The sequence below is a fragment of the Anopheles coustani genome, chromosome 3 (genome assembly GCF_943734705.1).
Source record: "Anopheles coustani chromosome 3, idAnoCousDA_361_x.2, whole genome shotgun sequence".
In the NCBI taxonomy this organism is placed as follows: domain Eukaryota; kingdom Metazoa; phylum Arthropoda; class Insecta; order Diptera; family Culicidae; genus Anopheles; species Anopheles coustani.
Window position 1 is genome coordinate 53,525,819 of NC_071288.1, and position 23,402 is coordinate 53,549,220.

At 42.0% G+C, this 23,402-nt stretch overlaps 1 protein-coding gene across 1 annotated transcript; it reads right to left on the reverse strand.

Annotated features, from left to right (window-relative positions):
* Nucleotides 1–1,921: 1,921 nt before the first annotated feature.
* Nucleotides 1,922–16,068, reverse strand: LOC131261444 (uncharacterized). Its single transcript, XM_058263477.1, has 8 exons — nucleotides 15,961–16,068; nucleotides 14,962–15,893; nucleotides 14,578–14,896; nucleotides 13,570–13,659; nucleotides 13,345–13,474; nucleotides 11,629–11,698; nucleotides 9,289–9,318; nucleotides 1,922–3,558 (listed from the first exon to the last, which is right to left on the reverse strand). Exons 1-8 carry the CDS (start codon nucleotides 16,046–16,048, stop codon nucleotides 3,163–3,165), a joined length of 2,055 nt encoding a protein of 684 aa, XP_058119460.1. The 5' UTR covers nucleotides 16,049–16,068; the 3' UTR covers nucleotides 1,922–3,162.
* Between the last annotated feature and the right edge of the window lie 7,334 nt (nucleotides 16,069–23,402).

Here is a 23,402-nt window from a genome sequence, read left to right on the forward strand (position 1 = left end):
CGGTCGCCATGTTTTCGATCGTGGCTACAGCTTTTGTGGACGTTTAAACTGAATGTATGCAATTGGTGATACATTAATTCGTTAAATTCAACCTACGAGTATTTGAACCGTAGTGTGTACCGTTAATTTCGGCTACGCAATCAACCTAGGGGAGCTTTATGAGGGGGGCCCACGGGCCTCCCTTATTTCTCAAAACTATAACAAAATCTCGTTTTCGGTATACCTAGCGCAGTCCGCTTGCTGCGCTCGCTGTGGGCGCGCCGCCGTTTCAAAATCATTTCTTAGGCTAAACTCATTGGTTCATACTATCCATCATGCGTGGCATAATTTACAAGGTAACTTTACATGTAAAAGTATATTAATCCGCGTTCAACCTCCACTGCGTGATTAGTTTAAACCGTTATGTTCTTTTAAGCGAACCGTTCGCTATCAAATATTCGAAAAGAATTCATGCGTCGCGCTTTGCATAGCTTCAGGCGCTTAATGTGAACCAGTAGGAAGAGGAGAATCTAGCTCGGTGCCTCATTTACTCTTTTACCCACAAATTTATAACCAATTTAGCTCGCTGCGCCGTTTCATACTCACTTCTTCAGTCCAACTCATTGGTTTATGCCGTCCATCTTGTCTAGTTTAACCGATGGGTTCAAATTATTACAGCTTCTAACGGAAATCCAATGGTTCAAATATTCAAACTGAATAGATGTGCCACCTAATGCATAACCTTCAGGCGCAAACATGGAACAAATATGGCGACGATGCGAGCAGGGAGCCTCATCGTCAGACAAATTATAAAATTAGCGGATGGTATAGAAAGCAGTGGCGTCTCGTCCACTTGAGCAACCTGTGCACTGCACAGTCATGAATTTATAAAATGAATCACGAAATTATTTGTTTATTTATGGTATTGTAATTTCCACCCGTAATAGTTGCGTTCAAAATCTACTTAACGCTTTACGTTGCGCTGGGCACTTCTGCTGGTGCACCGCTGCTACAAACGAGCATCTTTAATCAAATAAGAACAGTTCTCTTAACCATAGTCTCATAATACCATTCTCATTACGAACGGTCAAGAAGCGCTAGTTTTCTTATTAGCAAGAGTCAAAATCCACTTGGAAAGTCGATCAGTTTTGTTTACGGGTGGGCACTTCTGGCGGTGCACTAGCCAATCGTATATGTACACATTAGTTCTCTCATGCATGTGTTGAATGCGTCGTGTGAAATTGTCGATGTATAGGTGCCTTTCCTGTGCACATTAGATTGTACCCAGGCCAGACTCGCGGTGAGTCTGGCTTGCCAAATAAGAATTTGATTCACAGACCTTGACTAACCGCGGATATATTTATCGAGTAGATATTGACATTCGTGAAGTAAATTTGGAAGAAAATAAAACTTTGGAATAAAATCGAGGAAACAAACACGCAAATATAGGCAACAATTTAAAGCTAATTAAAAAATGTCTAAGCAGGCACGCTGGAACGGGCAATACTGCTGGTGCACACACTTTCATTCGAAAGATTATTCATGCAATTGCTCTATTTAGCGTGAAATTACCAGAGCTCTTTCTGAATCTCAACACTATCGTTCGCCAATTATTTAAGTATGTTGTACCAAACTTAAACTAAGGTTGGGACCACAGAAGGGCTTTTACTTTAATGGTAACAAAAGAAAAGGTGCCCAGCCCAATAAATCGGAAAATCAAGATGCAAGAAAATGTATTAAGTTAAATGAAAGCTTTTCAACTGTTTCATCCAACGTTGAGTTCATAATTGCCTCAACGAACATAACTATCGAGCGTATTTGTCTTTTCGATTACTCATGGTAAATACATAAATTGCCTGAAAGTAGGAAACTGGCGTTCATTTGTTAAATCTTCGATTTAATCATTTACACATCATTTAAATTTCTACAAGAATGTGTGCATGACTAAAAGCTGACTGGTTCAGCCTTGATTCGTTGTCTGCTCTGTTTTATTTTGTATAACATGTTACGAATGAATGATCGGTACAATATTCGATTGAAGGTTGGCATTGACAAATAGTAAATAAACCCATAACACATTACATTGCACCGATAACGGTCAATCTTATCTATATCTCACTTTAGGTTGCAATGTTTTTCCTTCCCAATCCTTATAAACATTATTGTTGATTGCATGAAATGATTGAACTAACATGGGAAATACTACTTAACGACACCTGATTTTACATGGTGAGCGTAACACTCAATGTTCATAAAACGGGTCAACAAAAATCTACCTTAGTACTACATATAATAGTCAACAAATAGATTCTATCATCGGGAACATCAATTCCGTTTGGTAGGGATATAATTCTATCCCTACTTCCGGATACTCTAAAAATGGTTACCGACTATCCTAGGTTACGAAATCTGTGGAATAGAGAACTATAACTGTTTGGTAGAAATTATTAACATTTACTTGGGTTCCCCTTGCCAGTGCCTTTCGTGTTGACTAATTTCAATTCTATTCTGAATGGTGCCGCACCACTTCAATCTGGGAAGGGCGCCATAGTTAGCTGCCAAACGTTATCGGCACGTTGTTGATACGCTATCTCGTGTTAGTTTGATTGTAGCTTTGGGAAGTGCGAACACGGACTGTTTGATTTTCTTCTCACGAATTTCACCTTGCATAACCAACTCAGTAGGATAGAGTAAAGTTTCAATCACATCACGATTATCATTACTCTACAATTATTTTTACACTTTTCTTCTTCTTGTTTCGTAGTTGGCATTTCAACTATCAAGCCGAGAGTATTCAACATCAATAACTGAGTCAAGAGAACGGTTTGATTTAAAATTGTATCTATCGACTGGTTGGATATATTCGTCAAGTTCTATCATTAATGTAAAATGAGCTAAGTACATTTCATGCTGTTTTGTTTTTGTATATGATGATCGATTGCTCCTATCGTTGCGCGAACCTAGAGAAATGAAGGGGAGACTTTCTCTAAAGTCTAAAAAGAAGTGCTGCTAGTATACGAGTTAACTTATTACTCTGCTACGAGACACACGTTACTAGACGACGCCTTGTGTGTACGAAAACTAATGTTAAGTTAAGTTAAGTAAATGCTATCGGACCCTCTATCGATTGTCTATGAAATTATCCGCGGAAGTTGGCATTACATCTGCTTCGAACGCCCGACCTCATTCCAACGACCCGTACGAACTGCTGCGTCCGTTCATCGATGGATAGCGATGCCCGGATGTGGCCGTTAGCGAGTTGGGACTGCTTTCGGTACACAGTCCTGGTCCGAGGCCAATCGAGCCCGGTTTGCGAATGAAGTTGGTGGTCATTTCCGTGAGCGAATAGTGGCGCAGTTTCGCGTGCGGGTTCAGATTAAGGAAATCGCTACCACTGTCGTTGCGAAGGATATGCTGCAGGTGCTGTAGGCTTTGCTGGTGGTGCAGTTGGTGGTGCTGCTGGTCGGTCATCTCACCCGGCCAGAGGGAGAGCGAAGATGCGATCGAATGTAACCCGTCCGATAGTCGATGACGTCGCGATGCTGCGATGGAGTTCCGCTTCGAGGATGACGACCCCATCTGCAATGGGAATGTATGGGCAGCGTTGGACAGCCAGGGAATTGTCAGGACAAGGAAACATCGAATCGGCCGGGAAGCGCAGGGGGTTTTTGAGAGAAAAGAACGTTGGATTGGCAATTGCGAGGAAACAAACAGATTAGTAAAAGAAAACAGATGCGCCAATGGTAAAGCCGGTGTAAAAGCGGTGGTTTTGAATTAGTTCTGGAAAAACTAAACCAGTGGAAACAGGTAACGAGAGGCAGACAGTCAGAACGGAGAAAAACACAAGGAAAACAAATCAAAAACTGATAGCACAGGCACAGAGAAGCCAGCGTTTCCAACCAAATCGCAGCTTTACTTGCTTGGTTTGTTGCTTTTCAAAGTGTTCTAATCGGAGGGAAGCAAACATGGCTTGCGACAGGCAGTGATAAATTGTTAGATTATTCCTTCACGGTCTCTAACCTATGATGGAAAACCAAAGAATCGAACAACCGATGTTCCTAGCATCGGGTAACCCTCTCTTTCTCTCAGTAAAGATTTTGCGTGCAAGGGCTTTTGAAAAAGTTTACTCTTGAGCGTGGGCTCCAATCAGTTAGAACTTAAAATGAATTTCGTTTTGCGATGCACCAAAAGGGTAAGTTGATTTTTTTTGTATGCTTTGTGCTTCGAAATCGAGAGAGGTGAAAAAAAGTATAAAATAACAGAGAATGATGATTCTTAAAGATGAAAGGTGACGATGGAAGGAACTAAAGATGACACAACGATAAAATCCCATAAACTATACAGAGAGAAAGAGAGATGTTTGGATAAACCATTAACATTTATGGATGTTTACAATGGTTTACGAAAGTTCATTAGGTTGGTATTTGATAAGCTCATGGTGGAAGGAGGAAATATAGCAGTAGAAGCATGACTATACTTGAAATGGCGTTGCATGAGACATAAGCGGTAAAAGGCGAAAGCAGCTGTCCATTAATGACATTTGCACATAGTGACGGAAAAGCAAATTATTATCAATTCGGTTTTAAAGCTAGCGGGATACCTAATTTTCGTTGTCTAGTTGGGACAGAGGAAGGAAAAAGCGATTTTTATTTTGAAGATAGATTTTGAAAATGGAAAATGGTGGAAAATTACGTTACCTTGATTTGCGCCGTTTTGCCCGATCCTTGTGAATACACACAAAAGTAGTGGTTTTGGGAATTTGGTTTTGGTACGCTTGGATTGCAACATTGTGCTCAATATCAATCTTCTACGGCTCGACTGCGTCAAGAGGGTGGCGGTACTGTTCCGAGTGGGAGCATTTACAAATGCATTTGTGCATCGATTGAAGGGGGGTACACGGGTATCAACAAAATGGTTCAACAACGACAAGACCGAAGGGACATCCTCTCATCGTTGAACGGACGGGACGATGAATGGCCAAAGAAAGCCCATTCTCAATGTACCCAAAGTGTGTAGGTAAAAAAGCGTAATATAGTACCATGAAGCAGTAATAAAAGAAGCAGTAGATTTAGATGTGTACCGTAACACGTGGTTGTTATTGTTAAAAGAGGTAATAGTAGTTCCATTACCGTGTTCGTAAGAAAAGAATTAGTAGCAGAACATTGTAAAGAGCAGTGGAGATGTTAGTAGCATATCGAGCAGTAGAGTTTGTGGCGTTGATGTGTAGGCATGTTCATCATAAAATGAAAGGTTAAGAAAGAGAGAGAGAGAGAGAGAGAGAGAGAGAGAGAAAGAGAAAGAGAAGAAAACGAGAGAAATACATTGATAGGAAAAAGTGGTGTAGTTACAGATTAAGTGAGATCAAATCGGCTACTAGGTGAAGAGTGATCTTGCTCGTGATATAGTACATCTTACAGTGAGCTCTCAAAGTGTGATAGTGGATGAAGATGAGATGACTAAATTGAAATACTACGGCATGTGTACTACTTACCTGTCTGCTATCACGATTACAGCCGCCTCCAGGGTTCGTGTTTATGAGCAGTGGCTGATTGGGCTTAGTTTGGCTTAGTTTTTGCGTTATTTTATGGTGAGAGCGATGCATAGGAAGAACTAGTACTACATTCCGCTTCTGGACACTTTGATAACCATACTCTATCGGACAGTAGATGGGGGTGAGGCAACGACAATGTCCCTTCTACAAAAGGCTGGCCGACTGTGCGAGTCAACAATTGTGTAAAATGTGACGGGTATGGTTGAGGTTCGATGGGTAGAAAAGTGGATTAGAGAAATGTCAGAAATCATGTTTTAGTTGATGGAACAAAACGACTGTTCACTAACAAAACGGCTTGCAAACGTAAGATCTGCAAGAAAGTCTGTTTTTTTATTTATAAAGGTATTGGTTTGCAAATGAACGAAAGCAAACAACATAAAGTGTAATATGTCTGATAATCGAGATTGAAGGTATCATTTGACTCTTTAGCTAACAAAATTACTTCATCCGCATGGAATCGGAGCCTTAGAGGAGAAATAGATGTGTTTTTCTTAGGTATTGTCAATAAGTAGTAAGAAACCATATTTCTTAAAAGGAAAGCACGCAGGCAGAGGTAAAAAATTTTGATTCGACCAAGCACTGCTGAATAATTGCCAATATTATTCTAAGCATGAACTGTTGCTTTACTTTACTTATTCACGTGAATAGCATCGAATGTCCATTTCAGTCTGCATGATAAACGGCATAAGCAATCCGTCGTTTGCTTCGTTCAATGAGCCGCATTAAGCATGATTGCATAGTTTATACAACTGGTGCACAAATGGTGCAGTCTAACCCACACGTACAAGTGAAACTAAAATTAACAAAACCAAGGCGGAAAAAAATAGTCTGCGTGCGAACGCATAGCTTAGGAATCGGGCATAAATATACAGAGAGGATTCTGCACAAGGATGATGTCCTCTGGTTCGCAGCTCCACGGCAAACTGTCAGTTCGTTGCTTATTGTGGGAGGAAGAGAAAACGAAGGGAACGGAATGGGAGGTAATGGGTGGTAGCAAACTTTCATTTTCATTGCTGGCATAGTACTGTGTTGCATTTAGCCGAGAAAGGGCAGCCTAGAAAGGGGCTATAAGGATACTTTGGCACACACAAACACACGCTATGAACTCAGCAAACGGTCGGACACTACTACGGAGCAGTTCTACGGAGCAGCAATCGCAAACCTACTTTGGAATCTCACCTGGCCATGGCCTGAACTTGATTGCTTGAGTTCGCTTGTACTGACGGTCTTGTGACTGTTCGGTTTGATGTGAGTGAGATTTGTTTCGTTTTTTTTTCTGACTATTCTTGGTCATAATTAAAAGTTTAGGGTTTTCTTTGCTCTTAGATGATGTTATGTTAGCTTGAGAAAAAAATGTTTCTTTCGAATATGCATACGCATAGACTTGCAGTGACATGAGCAGTAATAGGATCAGCATTTGAGAGACTCTGTTAAACGTTTACCTCTTTTGTGGTATATCTGGAACGAGTAGTTGAGGAATTAGTTCATTGGTTACAGGAAACTACGATAAAGGAATGACAAAACAGTGTGGATGCAATGAGTGGATGAGCATGAGTTCGGTCGAAACAGCTTCCGTGTTGTCAGAACTATCTCTGTAGTTTCAAGCGTATTAGCAAGAACCTATAATTTAACTTAGGAGCATACATTATGTCGAAGATTTAAAACTCTTATCTAACAGTGCTTGCTCATCGACCGTGAATGGATTTTAAATAGAACAATGAACATGATGCTATTTCGAAACCTTAATTCTAAATCGCCAGACGAGAACGTAACACTTTCTTTTAATATGTTTTTTCAAGGAGTGCCAACACGGTATAGCTCGCACCATTTGAAACCTTCTGCTATTATTATTTACCAAAGAAAGGACCTCACTAATGAGCCCCTTTACCTGCGTCGGTACGCACGCCGGATTAAAAGCGAAGGAACCGCACACGGCTGATAAATTATGAAATTTAATTTAATTTATCATCAACCTGCCCTGAAACCCAGATAAATTTGGTTTTGGTAAAACCAATTTTTGAAAATACCATCTGAAGACGGTCTGGGGTCTGGCTTTGAAATCGGTAGCGTTTCTTCCCTAAAATTATGTTTTCTTACGTTTATATTAGGTTTGATCTGTTGGTTGCAATGATTTTAAAATCTTATAACCTTGCAGAGTAGAACATCCGATCTAATGAATATTAGCTACGCCAGTTTTAATTAGTGTTCAGTGAAGAACTGGAAACATATAGGCGCATGTCTTCCAACCCTTCGCAGCACAGATAAACTTCCTTCGTTTGTACTGACAAGTCCCTATAAACAAGACTATTTATCAAGAGTTATCCAATTCCAGTTTATGTGTGGGATTCCATTAGACGAAGTTATAACCGGTTTCCAATTTCACAACACAAGAAATTACTGAAAAGGTAACTGACGGGCGAGGCCGTAAATTTGGTTAAAATCGCGTCCTTACGTTTAAAACGAGATATAAGAAATCTTATTAAAGCAGTTGAAGTGTCTCATTAAATAAAATGAGTTATCAATCAATAGTTATGATATTAAAATTTGATTTAAAAAGCATGTCAAATACTGATCGGTAAATAGATAAGAAACTGGCTTTTTCAAAGTTTCCTTTGTCCCTGTTTGATTGGGATTAAGATAATTTCTTATGTTATCCTCTTATATTGTTTCGCATGAAATTTTTTTTAGAAAATATTAAATTAGGGAAAAAGTAATTGCGAAAGGTGCAAATGGGTTCGTTTATATGGAACTATGCAGAAATCACACCGTTTTGTGGGTGCTGTGGACACGCAACAACTAGAGCCATGACAAGCCGGTTCACTGGGACCATCAACAATCGATCATTAATGAAACAAAAGCATACCAACATCATCAATCATGATTAGTTAGTACTAATTCATGAGAGGAAACCCGTATGCTGGACGTCAAAAGCACACGCGAAACATGGATCATTAGTTACTGCTGCTGCATTCGGCGATCGGGTCTCGGTGCAGACAGTAACGCAATATCGAACGCAACTCGGTTTCACGCTGGCGAATATTACGCGAATTTGCGAACGAATCAATTATGCATGATACTGATTTTGACTGGCTCCAAAACACGGCTTACACAAAACATGACGAAAGCTACCGCACGTCCATGGACCAAAAGTATTACAAATAATCGTCGCCGACGCTACCATTATCAGTGTTTGGGAACAATTGGTGGTCGCAATGAGAACAGGCATAATGTTGATGCTTTTCAAGACAACAGAATGCTAAAATTCAAAACAGCACATCTAAACCAGACATTTTCAAAACAAATAATTATTAAACTTATGACAATGATTAAAGGGTGTGAAGGAGAAAATAGTTTGACTTGTTAAACTTTGATTGAAAAAACCAGGAAGTGAAACAATTTATTTTTGTGTGGCTGTTTACAAAAAAAGAGCATTTGAGCGTAGTCGAACTAACAAAACACAGACATGGACACAAATGCAGGCAACAACGAACACACTGAATGGCGCATGGAAAACTTAAAACATTAAGGTGTCAACACACAAAAATCATCGGTGAAATAAACCCTCTAAGCGAAGAGGGTAAAAAAAAGTAACACCATTTTGGGGAGCTTGTTTCGCAAAACAGGGCGCTTTCGGCTCTGTGTTACGATAACATACACTTCGGGATCAAACAGACTCGAAACGAAAGGATGCAGAGAAAAATAGAACAGAAAGGAACGTAAATTCTTATTCTCATAGTACAGTAATACAGGACACTCACCTCGCGTTGTGACCCAACAAGATGATATTTCTGGAAAACAATTGAAATATATGGATCGTTTTTTTTAAACTTGAGAATGAAAACAACTTATAAAAACCACTGACAAAACAGAACAACCGGTAAAAAGGAAAAAAGATGAGCAATTTGCTTTTGTTGTGAAGGAAAATGATATGATGTTATGTTTTGGTTACGAACAGCACATATGCGTCCCAGAACCGGTAAAAACATAACAACGGAACTAGTTGGGAAATCCGGAAAACACGAAACGACGAGTTTCCACAGTGGGTTCGTAGCGCGAATAACAAGCGTCTACCGAAAGTAGATCAGCATTTTCTTTTATAATGCCTGGTTGGGTGCTAACTTTTTCAATAGAAGTGAATAGTAGTGGTTTGGAAAGAAAGTGAAATAGCGGTTTGTTTTCATTGCATGTTATTCACGCAAGAACTATCTTAAGCCCTTTTCCAAGAAATATTAAAATTCAACAACGTCAACTCTATAAATCAATTAGTGAAAACTATTCTTAAAGAGGGTTGCACATCTTTAGAAATATCTTCATGAATTGGGAAGTTCAACTAAGGACTTTGGTTCATGATATCGATGGGATGGGGATTAGCCTATAATTTGAAAATTAACGCTATGTAAAAAACCGATGAAAGTAAGGATAATATTGAAGGTAAATATATAGGGACTCGATCAGGAAAAGAGAGACAGAGACAGTATGATCAAATCAAACAGTAAGAGAGATGGTAGACAGTAAGTGAAAGACAGTGGGAGGGAAAGAGAGACAGACAGAGCGAAAAAAGACGCAGCAAAGTTTGCAAACCAATAGTCGACAGAGAACTAACGAGACGCAGAAGAAAATTAGCTTAGGAGGGAATAAACAGGTATAGGCCGAAGGAACTACAAGGGGCGTTTAGTAGGTTAGTATACAGTATGAAGCAGTAGGTGTTAATAAGAAACAAGAGTGCTTATAACTGGAAAATGCATAATTTGATTGAGGAAACCAATTTGTTCGATATTTAAAACAAACTTAATCATTAGGAAAGAAGAGCAGAAATTTTAATATGAAATTAAAATCCTACTTCGACGAACTAACATTGCTTTGAGGGTATCTATTACAAAATGGAGTAAACGGTACTAACTATAATGTTGAAATAAATAATAAATAGTCTATAATCTTAATTGGAACATTTTAAGAAGGATATATTTTTGAAAACAAAACAATAATACACAAGAAGATGTAAACTTTGTCTGGGCAGTCAACATTTTTAAATTTTTTCCTTAATGTGACTCTTGTATGACATAGTCAGCAGTTTTTTAAGACCTGAAATGCCTATTTTAAAACAAAAAGAACATAAAATATGTGCATAAATATTTCTCTGTGGTCGATTGGTGTTTACGTTAAAATTGATAAGAAGAATACAACTGATATTCTAAATTACATGAACCAACTTAAACGACTTGTACTTCATGGTGGTAAGTTTCTATCTATGAGTATTTCAACGACTAGCTACAGCAGGTAACGACAGAGTCGTATGTCAGTGTTATGATTCTTATCGTTACACCACCGTAAAGATGATCATCTACTGCACTAGAATCCACGAGAGGCTTTGACCATAATACTGGCTATGTTGAAGGTGAAACTATTTGTTATCGAAAACAAAAGTGAATCCAATTAATACAATTACTTTTAGCTTTAGAAGACTACCTGTTTAATATGAACGATTGCATCTTTTTTTTTGTGTTACTAAGCTTGAAATTGTAAACGTTTACGGTAGCAATTTGATGCTTTTGTGTAACAAATTTTAAAACAAAAAACAACAAACTTCAACCGAACGAAAGGACAAGAGCAAAAAGGGTACCGATCAACAGGAAATTCTAAAGAACAGATGAAAATTGAAGTGCCACACTCGTGAGAAAATTTTGTAACAAATAAACGCTCTCATGTGAGCTTCTACAGAGTAGATTCTACAAAGTATGGATAGATGGAGAAAAGATTATAGAGAAATGAATGAAGAAATATTGTAGACAAGAAAAGTTTCTTCGTAACGTTTGCGCTTATGTCTCATCCTCGGCATTAAATGATCGTCACTCTAAATGCTTTAAGCAACAGTTAACATGAATTTGTAACTTAATAATAACAAAGAAAAACAGTGTAGATTTTGTTTCCCTCAAGCATGACTGTTTTCAATTTACACTTGTTAAAAAAGAGGAACATAAAACGGAGGGAAATGTAAGTTAAACGAACGGAACTGGATTTATGTTGATAGTTGTATACATTGGTTGGTAGTGGTGTTATATTGGCAGATTAGGTTTTATGATATTTGATTGGTTTCCTACCGAATTTTCGTAATCATTATCAGCAGTATCACAACAACATTGGTTTCTTAGTAATGCGCGACCAGTTTTTCTGTAATTTTCGAATACAAACAATTTTAGTTGTAATCATGGCTGTCACGGCAAAAACACACAAACAGAAACGCACAGACCCACTCACACAAGGCCATACACACAGGTTGTTGTTCGCGGGAACAAGCAATCGCAAGGCACACACAAACATTGGATCTGGGGAAAGGGAGTGAGCTGAGGATTTTCTCTTGCGAGGTGGAGGTTTTCTTTGAGGTACGAAAATAACCCAGCATTAATAAGAGAAGTAATGAGAAACGCAGAACAATAGCTAGAGAGAGGGAGAAGAACAATTGGAAGATGACCACAGGTAAAAGGAAATTTTATGAAAAGACTAAAATTCCCAAATATACTACTTGCACATGCGAGGTTGGTATACCGTAATTTCGATGGGATCACGGGCAACAACATACGTTGTATAAAAGAGGAGTTGGAATTGGTCATATCTCGCATAACAATTAGATTCTGTTTTAGTTGTAATTGATAAATTTAAGCTTCACTCAACCTTCTTATGCTATCTAATGATTAATTGAGTTGAAAAATGTTCATTTTGAAATCATGGACTTAAGAAAAGACAAAAAAGTATGACAAAACCTGAACTCCTGAAACAATGGGGAGTTCCTAGCATAAAGACATAGGATGTATTGGGATCAAGCCTGTTATGGGAGATATGTCCATAATTACGATCGGGTGGAGAAGAGATGAAAATGTTTGGAGGACGCAAAGGAAATTTAGCATCAGTCAACAAACTTGCATTCTATTCAGCGGGGATGCCATACACTCACATTATCATAACACGTGCAGAGATAGTAGATAGGGAAAAGGAGACGGTAAACGAAACAGAAGGAAACCGAGATCTGATGATATTCGTACCGCAATTAACTGGATATATGGTATGGAAAGTTACTTATGTTCACTAAAATTTTGATTGATAATGACAGGATACCGGAAAAAGCTGTGATGAAGTAATTGGTCTATCAATTGTCCACAACAGTGATAAGATCTTATGGAATGGGGGTGGCGGCTTGATCAAGTACGAAGTGATGTTATGAAATCAAACTAAAGCAAGAGAGGGTATATCTTTAAACTCTCCGAAATAAATCATTTAGTTACGATTAAGAGTTTTTTTTTTCACTAAGTAGAGGGGTTTCAAAATCGGGGCTTTTATGAAATTCATTTTAAATGTTGGAGCCACTTCAGAAGCTCTGTCTATCAGGAACATTCATCACAAGGAGAGAAAGGCCAGATAACATCCGAAAAGATTGAGAAAGGCCAAAAACGAGACAAAACATATAGCCAGTAGAAAGAAGGTGAAGAAACCGAATAAGAGAGACCAGAGACTGGATCATTAGAAAGGGTGGGGGATATAGTTGGTGAAAAGGAACGTAAATGGTGGTCAAAAACAAGAATCGACATGGAAAGACAGTACGGTGGGGGGAGGTGGAAACATTGATAAGAATACATCCGCCGAATAGACTGGGAAAGAAATAGATAGTGGGGTGGAAATCGTACGAAAATTGTTGTATTTATATTATATATTTATATGAAAAGAAAGACAAAATCAACATGTAACACAAGATTACAACAACACAAGAAGTGAAGAAAAGTGATCGGTTTGAGTGGAGGAGAAGGTGTAATGGCGACACTTACCGCAGCAACCGGGTGATGTAATCTGGCCAATTGTCTGGAAACATTACGAGAAAGAAGCCAACTGCTATCAATATGATACCGGCCAGCTTCATACCGGCAAATTGGGCCCCGTATAAGACGATATCGAGCGCTGGGAAAGGAAACAGAACGACAAATGGGATTGTTCGACGCCAAATATACATATTCTCGTATTAAAAAAAGATGATCCAGAGTCGCAACACTTACCGGCCGACACGGGCACCGCTGTTATGAGACCCAGGGTGACAAACATGTTGTACGTAACGGCGCTGCTAAATTGTGTGAGGATGTGAAACACTGTGAATACGATAAAACATTAAATGTGTGACAATTTGACCTTAACGATCATTTGTATAAAATAAATTCAAAATCAATGAATTAAAAACTGTAATTTAAAGCCTTTGTATTTATTGATCAAACTTGTCTATCATCGAAAGATCAAATATATAAATTATCCATCCGAAAACAAAGTATTTTATTGAAAAGATAAAAGTAGTCTTAGCTAAATTTCACATTTAAAAATTCTGCGATCAGAATTTAGAAAAATCCAATATTTTGTGACGTCCTTTAGGCAACATTACTAGGACTGAATGTTAAGGAATCTCTAATATGAAATTTTATGAACGTATCTTCATGATTCATGTGCAAGGATCGAGTGAGCAAAAAAGCTAGGAGGTGTTTTCCATCAGCAATTTTCTAGAATCTTTGGGCTTCATCTTCTTCTTCTTCTTGGCGTAACGACCTCTTGGTCATGCCTGCCCGTTAAGGGCTTACGAGACTTGTTTCCCTGTTGTACGTACGTGGATAGTCAGTCCTCTCGTACAGGGGAGGGTCCGGTCTCGGTTGAGATTCGAACCCACGCCGTCGAGGTGGTGAGCCCCGGCGCTCATGGGCCGATTTTCTAACCGGCGCTACCGCTCGGCTATCGCGGACCCCCCCCCCCCTTTGGGCTTCATGTATTTGTTATTCTTTAGGATTCTACTCTACTCTACTGATTACGGTTGTTACTCTTGCCAACAAGTAAAAATTGTGAACGAATAGAATTTTTAAAGATAACTATTGCTAGTTCATTGTTGACATTCATGGAAAAAACATGGATGTATGCTTGTATTCCTCATCACTCAAAAAAAAAAATGCATTAGTAAAAAAGTACACGCATGGGAAAAATGAAAAAAGTGTAATTGCAAGTAATTGAAGGAAGTAAGATCCACATACCAAGTAGTAACACGCTGGCCATTAGCAGCACCACCCAGGGCAACGTTTCCCAGGGCATGATTTCGGCTCCGGTGAAGTAGAGCGCGATACAGACGGGCCATAGGATGGCCGCGTTCAGGAAGCCGATGATGGAGAAGGTGAACGCAATCTGGCCGACCGGTGGATCGCCCATCACCTTGCGAAACATCACCTTGAAGACGGCGTACCCGGCTGCGGCCAGGGCAGCCAGTACCACCCCGCCCAGCGTCGGGCTACCCGTAATGCCGTCCATGTAGGCAAGAAGCGCAATACCCGTGTCGCACAGGATAACGGCCACAATCTGTAGAAATGTGCAACGAGGATGGATGGAGGAATCTACCATTTTTGGACATTAGGGGCACTTACCCGCACTCCGACGAACTGCTCCTGCAGTATAACCCAGGCCAGCAGATACACGCAGGCAACGTTGGTCGCGAACAGTGCCATCACATCCGTGGCGAGCAGCGCCTTGAGTGACAGCGCGTACAAGTAGGTCGTTAACAGCCAGAGGATGCAGAATGTGAGGCAGCGGTTCAGGAAGCGCCCGATGGTGAAGCCCCGATCGCGGAAGCCACGCAAGATCTCGCCCAACACCTCGCCGGTGCCGTCGCACTTCTTGATCGCGACCCGGCCAAGGATGTAGATGGGAAAGAAGAGGATCGCGAAGTTGGTGCAGAACCAGGACGCGAAGAAGGGCGCATTGAAGACGTGCGCTACCACCGGGGGTTGCACGCGATCCGACGTAACGAGCGGTTTGGCGGTCGAGGGCAGGAAGGAGGCCGTCGGCCCAAATCCGTGCACAATCATCGCCGAGGTGGAGTTTTGGTCGTGTGGTCCGACACCCGGCACTGGGTCTGTGGTGCCGTCGGTGATGAACGCCGTCAGATGAGGCGGTAGTGTGGAGGCGTACGTGTTCCGCCGCAGGTACAGAAACTTGATGCAGTGGGTTGCCCCCACCCAGGACGCCGTCACCAGCACCGTCACGCACACGCCGAAGTACATCTTCTGCGCCAACTCCGAGCAACAGGAGTCCCGGCAGGCCCTCAGCTTCGAGGTCGAGGGTGGGCTCGATGGTGCGGAAGGACCCGTTGCCGGACCCGGTCCAACCAAGCCGCCGCCGCCGAGCAATGCGTGCGGTTGGGAGGTTGGCGTATCGCATCCGCCATGTGTGCCGCCCGTCACCGTGATGCCGATCAGGCTGTCCTGACCATCGTGCTGGCTTGAGGTCACCGAATCCGAGTGCGTAATCTGTGGCACGTTGTTGGTGAATCCACCGAAGGGTCCATTTGGGGAGTCTCCTGGGAACAACGAAGTAAAGACGACGTCAATCTACAGCTGACCAGCGGAGCGCATGAGACAACTAACCTGTTACCACAACCGAGGGAGCACGCACACGTTTCGGATTGAAGATGGCCGGTATTTCGCTGTCCCGTGTCATGGCGGTCTCTACCATGTCCGCAGTCCCTTGTTGCTCGACTTGTTGCTACTCGTCTCGATGCTGCAGTTGGACATTTTAGCGAGCTGTAACGGGTCGGAAAGGATGAAAACCGAATATTTTATGAGTCATACGTGATCAGTAGCAAAGTAAAACTCTATGGAAACCAAATCAAATGAATCGTTTTCCCCCGTTTAGTTTAAAATATAGCTCATTTGCCAAAGCATCGCCTATCCTAAGGCCAAAGTTACTAGAGCCTTTACTTTAGGGTCGTAAGAATAAATCCCAAGATCTCATGAATAAAACCAAGTTTTGGTTCAATTGAGTATACACTTGGGTATTTATAATTTTTCTTTATTCCATTCTCCTCGTTCACTCCCAGACTTGTCTCATATCAGATCAATTTCGTTATGCCAGTTTCTTATTTATTTACTTACGTTATTTATTTTTATTTAGTTTAATCCATTATTCACGTATACGAGACAAGCTGATGTGCCTGTGGAACGAGTTTGGATCAGCTAAATTGTTTTGCACATTTTTATGCAAGTCAATACAGAGCTTCTTTCATGTCTAGCGTTAGTAGAGAATGAAAAAAATGCTATTTGATTAAATTGTGCAATTTATGCACTCAATAAACATTTGTGTCAAGGAATTAAAGTTGTTATGTCAATTTCATCACATTCACAAGTTTTCTTAAACACTGGCGAATAAATAAAAAAAGGAAAATGATGTACGTTCACTTGACTTTTAAATATATCGTCAAATGAATCGAAATGTATTTTTTAGAATATAAATTCTGGTACGATATGACGCAATCGATCCAATCTCTAATGGATATTTCAACGAGTTATTGTTGGATGTCAAACTTTGGTGTTTGGGAAAAGCAGAATAACGTCTACTGATACTCAGTCGCTCGAAACTATGGAAGATATCGGTAGCGTTTCGGCGGGCTGGAGATGCTATCCCCTAGGATTGGCTATGATTTATGATTCCGTGGCAAGAGTGAAAGGATTACGCAAAGAAGCTGTTTTTCCTACAATGGTACTGCAAATCGTTTCATCGTCGAAGCATCGTCTTGTTTCCATTCCCATTCTTTATTTAGGCAGAACAGGATGAGGTCCTCTACGGAATGCTGCTTGCAGACGGCTGCAGTGACCTTCCTTCCCCAGCTGGTTATCTATTATTTGGCAATCAATTAAAGTTTCACCCACAGTTATGCATCGCTTCCTCTATTGTGCCGTGCACTGGAAAGCGATTGTGCATCTTCATACCAGTGCCGTTTGCACGCCAGTGCCATATACTCATAAATCCTTTTGCAAGCTAGGGGATTTGAGCCGAATCGCCAAAAAGGTACAGCAAACGACGACGGCAGCATGGCGGCACCTGTCAAAACGCCTTTAATGCTTTCCCCCGATAGCACAAGGGAGACCGGGGTAACACGTGCGGGCGGCAGGCCTGACCATTTTGGCAGGGTGCGGCCACGGTCAGTCGCAATGCAATGTCGTGCCCACGACAGAAATTTCTCACTTTACGAGGTCCATTAATTCGGGCGTCCTTGTCAAATGGGCTTGCGTCTGTCCGGCGCGGTGGAACGCGATCTGTCAAGGCGTTTCGGTGTCAGCCCTACGGACCGCAACATGACCAATGCTCGATGATGGAGAACTGTTGGCTTCCCTATCGTTGGGTTTATTTCTTTTTTCTTTTTGCTTTGTTTTTGTTTCGTGTCGTTGGCGTGGCGGATCAATCATAAATCATAACTTGGCCAATGACTCGCTTAGTGCAGCTGGTTTTTTCGGCCTGATTATTGTCTTCTAAAATAAAATACTCAACGGTTTGCAAGTTTGGATTTGTCGGGACGAAATTCAGGAACTCGCCATGGGAGGGGCAAAAGTGAACGGAAAAACTTGGAATCCGAGCTGGCAAATCCTAGGACTGTAAAAATTATAGCATAAGAAAAGAAAACAACAGCCAAACCATTCAATAGCCAACTAAACTGAAACTAAAAAATGCAAATGAAATGTGGCCCCACCAAAAGTGGGGTCGTTGAAAACTTCCTTTCGAAAAGTTCGTGTACCGGCGAAGCAGGTGGGATGACATAATGTGTCTGAGAACCGCCAACGGATCTCGATTCCGTTGGCCCTCGGTTTATCGGACCGATCGGTGGCTCCTGACCACGAGCAACAAATAATCGCCGCTATCGAGGGACAGTTTTTCCCGTCACCAACCCGCCACCGAACCTGCCTGTTCAACCGTTTCCGAAAAGGCGCGAAACAAAGTGAAAGATCGCGATCAAATGAGAAGGAGGGACGGAGAGGGAAAAAGAGAGAAAGAGAGCGAGCGAGCAGGTAAGAAGTGAGCCAAAAACTTGCAATCGTTTGAAATCACGCTGGACGTGCACCGCGTGGCTTTGGCGGTTGGTACCGGGCGTCGATCGTGCCGCGAGCTCAGTTTCTTACGAACGGCGTACGCAAGCGCAGGTGGCTGCACCGAAAACGATCGGTTACTGAGTCGGTTCACCGGTGGAACAGTGCGTCTGTGAGCGGCTAACTGCAAACCCTTTGCCTTGTTCTTGTGTTCGAGACGATCGCGATCGACTAGAGAGGTTCCTCGCCGGCCGCCCGATTAAGTCTTTCGTGCCGTGTGTTGAAAACTGCATCAGACCTCCGATAGGAGCCCCCCAATGTGTGCTGCTCCACGGGGTGCCAATGTGCCGTCGTGCGCGTGCCATTTCGCCGCCGCGTTACCATCGCGCGTGAAATGCTGTTGATACGGACGATTGTAACGAAAAAGACGCGCCGGAGGGAAGCCAACAGGCGGTGAACACAATCGACTAACTTTGTAGAAGAAGTGGCCACACATATCTGCTATTGCGTCACACTCTGGCGAGCGAATTGTAACCAGAAGAAGTAGCAGTAGTAGTAGTAGCAGTGTCTGAAACCGAACGCGGCCACCAAAGGCACGAAAACATCCGACTCATCAGCGGGCTTCGCTTAAGGCCATCTTGCACCAACGTTCCTGTAGAATCCCCTAAGTACAACAAAAAAGCCACCAACATAACCATGGCCAGCCTAATTCCCGGTGGCGTCCTAGGGCGGCTTCTCGTGGCGGTAAGTATCAGTAGGAGCGGTTTCGTACATGTCCACCACGCAACGAGGCGCATCTCTTTTGATCGATCGATCGATGGGTCGATTGCTGGCACGCGACGGGAGGTTTGAGTTTTTCTCACCTATGCATGCTGATGTAACAGTCGTGGAAAAGCATTTGCTCGCAGGATTAATCTCGATAAGCTCTCCGTGGGCAGTGTTTCGTTTTTTTTATTACTATTTATTGCTTCTCCCATGCTCCCGTTGCCTCTCGTTACCGTGGTCCGATGCAACCACCTTCCTATTGGTTATTTCCTGCCGCGCGGCCACGCCGTAAGGTGGCGATGTAATTAAAGTAATTGCGGCGGCAGTGCGTGCGGCTACATTTTCGGCCCAGATTCGTAATCTACACTCGGTCGTTCCGCGAGACCCGAGTGCTTCACGGAACTTACCTTACGGGCGTTTGGGCTGGCAGAGAGCCTCCAACAAATGTTAGTTTATTTAAACAGATTAAAACACAAGGTGAGCCAGCTGACGTTCACCGAAAACAACAAACCAAGAAGATTTGTATTTTCATGTTGATTTTGCAGTTGGCCTAAACATACATTTTGCATAAAAACATATTAAGATTAAGAGCAAACTTAAGGTTTTGGGATAGACCTATAAAAAGAAAAAAGAAAAAAAACACAAAGCCCTTTATAAAATGTTTGATAATTTTGGGAAAACAATTCGACAATTTGTTTGTACCAAGTGCAGGAAAATGCATGTGACAAATTTCATAGCTTTTAACAGTATCGGAAAAGCTTTAACTTCGAAAAAGTCCGACTTATTAAGCGCTAGTTCTGTTTTTAGTTTTTAACTAATTAAAAGATAAAAATTATGCAAAAAAATATTTTATAATTATTCGGTTGTTGTCGCTTATTGTACAGTACAAACTCCACTATATTTTATCATGCATTGATTGGGCAATAAAATATCATATACCTAAAGCCAGCAACACATAAAACAACATACAAGACTTGAGGAGGATGCAGTATAAAAAAGGATCTCTATTATTTGTGTAGGGTATTGCCATACTACTTTAGAATCCCGTATATGTTTAAGACATATTTCATTCAAATAAATTTGGACGTATTTGAAGAGCCTGGGGAAATTCTAGGTCGAACAAAGCTGTTGATGGCAGGCCAACAATTAAGCTGGTTGCAAAGGATGGTGAAGTTTAGCGACTGCCAAATGGATTCCCACAGCATTCCAGGTGGAAAAAGCACCAAAAAGCGACTCTGACGCTTCAGACGGATATGGTATATGCAACAAATGCAACACATGCAACAGGTGCATTCTTGTGTGTGTGTGTGTGTGTTCGGCCCTTGGCACTGGCCGCCAGAGGTCATATGGAGTGCGGTTCGGTTTTCCAACTACCACTTCCTGCTGCTAATTGAGAAAGAAACGACCAGCACTGTACCAATGTCGCCGTAGGGTAGTGGAACAGAGTCGGCACGGCGTTGAAGGTACGGAGCCTTGCGGCAATTACATGCACCCAAGGCGTCACCTGTGGTGGACGGCAGAGGCTCTGGCTTCTTTTGCTCCAAAGGCCAGCACCCCCAGCCCGGTGGGCGCGGTCAGCTGATGAAATGAAACACCATGCAGTCGATGAAAGCGAACGCGCTTCATAAAATGCGCCAAGCGCAGACTTGACGAATTTTCCAATGCATTTACGAGGCTTTTTTCAACTGTTCCATTGATGAATATTTATGAACGCCCACTCCTACCACGATAAATCATTCGCCTTTGAGCTGAACTCCATCGGAACGGAAGCATTTTTGCAGACATTTCGTTACAATTAATGTATTCCGTTGGCCGTTTAGCCGGAAGTACATTTTATTGCCTCGTTAGTGTGTTAAATGGTATTTATTGGGCATTACAGAATGCTTTTATCGTTCGAATAAAGCTCGATAAATTTAAAAGAGGTAACAAACCCAACAGTTACAAATTAAATTATGGATGGGTAGTGGAGTGAGTGAAAATGTTTTAAACACTGAATTATCTACCTTAATGTAATCTTTCATGATTACATCTAATTTTTTGCATATGGTCATTTCATATTCAATTTTGATATGGTACTCTATTTCGGCATTAGCATTTATCTGCCGTTTCCTGCTCCGCATTAATCATCCGATTAACTTGGCAAGACTAACCCATTTCGTGTACTGCTCACTGAAACCCCGTTTTGCGGGAAACTGTCTTCCCGTCACTTCGCAAAGCATAACCCTTAGCATAACGGTTGCCCCACTAGGTGGCTCGTGTGGGGCGGGAAAATGAGCGTGAACATATGGTAAATTAAGTTCCACCAAAACGGCTCGCATCATTGATCCAAGAAACATTTCGTACCGCTTATGCAAACGACGATCGGCAGCAATTGTTCGGCATGAGGCGGGCGTCGTCGTTCGCCTTGTACTAAAGCCAACCATCAAAACACGCGCGTATCGAATGTTGGCACACCGGTCAAATTAAATTCGTCAAAACTGAAGCGTGTCTCACGGGCGCTAAAACTTGATCATCTGACAATTGGTGGCGTGGAACGTAGGGCCGGCCTTAAGGGCTCCGCGTGAAGGGGTTTCTAATGGGAAAACTTCCCAGTACCTTTGCACTAGCGTTGAATGGGATCACTTCCATCGCATCCACGATTGACACAACGCATCAAATGGTGTCAAGCAATACGAATTTCCAATCTCATCCCCATTTGATCGGCAACTGAATGCGTCGCTCAGTATTGCAGCGAATGAAAGCTGAGAAGCCATACGTGCGTCCTACTCATTACGAATTGATTGGCCACAACGTAGCGCAGTAAGTGGCGGATCCGTTACCGAATATCCGCCCTTCGAACGGTTCAAAACCCTCAACGCCACACGTAGTCGTTTTTTATGGTTTGTCAATGCAGAGGAACCATTTTAGAACAAAAATGTCCAAGCACAAACATGCTTTAGCGGAAGGTCTCCAATTATCTGGCGTTAAATAAATGTAATCTGTCAGCACCCCAAGCAGGAAACAATCAACGGTTCGAAGCGGGTCGCAATGACATATCGTACACTCTATTAGCCATGCTAAATCAAACGTTCATGTAATGGACCCGAAACTCGAATGTAAAGTTATATGATATGTTTGCCTGCTAGCATACCGCGATTTGCCATAAACAAATGAAAAAAGGTACTAAAAAACAACGGCCTAATGAACCTTCTAACACATGCCACAACCAGGCTAAACTACTAAAACGAGATTAGTCTCCAACTGGTTGATTGAGCGCTTAATCCGAGTGCGTGGTCTAAATTGAATTCATGGCGATCAGGTATCCATTTCTATGCCGTTCAACTTTAGCCCAGCGTTACCGGACCTGAAGTGTTGATCTTTGAAGTGGTTAAAATAATGTTTTTTTTGCCGAGCTCGACTTGGACAAAAATATGCAGTCATTCCAGTTCCGTGGGTCGCACAAAAACTCGAAGGATATCCACGTACGGTGAACTAAATTTGTCTTCAAAGGACCATTCGGTCCCAAGGTCGTACGAAAAGGAGAGCCTTGAGAGAAAGGCTCCCCAGTCTCCAGGCGAACAACCGCTTCTTCGAACGATAACCGTATTTCGTTACAGTTTTCGGTGAATGGAAAGATGAAGACTACTTTTTCGGCTTTTTTGAGGCGGTTAGCAAAAAAAAGTGAAAGTCACACCGAGCGATTGCAAACCATGTCACGCAGATCCCATTTCGCTCCGGGTCGAAAGGCAAACGCAAGGGGGAGGAAAATAAGTTCGCAATTTTCATCTCAAGGCAGGTCACTTTTATTTCGCACGCTAGGCAACAGATGATAGCTTCGGGTCGGGCTAATGACGTAAACATTGCTACTAGCAAATCCTGGCCTGCTTATCTCGCGAATACTTTCCGCTGGCTGCATTTAAATTCGTCTTCAGTAGTGAGAATTGTAACGTTGATTGAAAACCTTCTTCAGACGGCACTGTTCGTCATGTAAAATTGCGGGGGGGGGGGGGGGGGGGGGGGGAGGGTCTTGCGCACTAACCTCCACGGTCCATTGAGTTGCTTCTAGGACTCGGATAGGTTTGATCAAGAGCGCGTACCAACAGGGTCGCATATTTTTCGTTAAGTTTCCGTAGACGTGTTTCCTAGTTGCGAAGACAACAAAAGTCAAGGCGGCACAAAACCATACCAGACGCTCCATGGTTTATCGTGTGGGGTTCTATGAGCTTCGCGGATCACTGGGTTTCCAATAATTTCCTCGAGCGCGA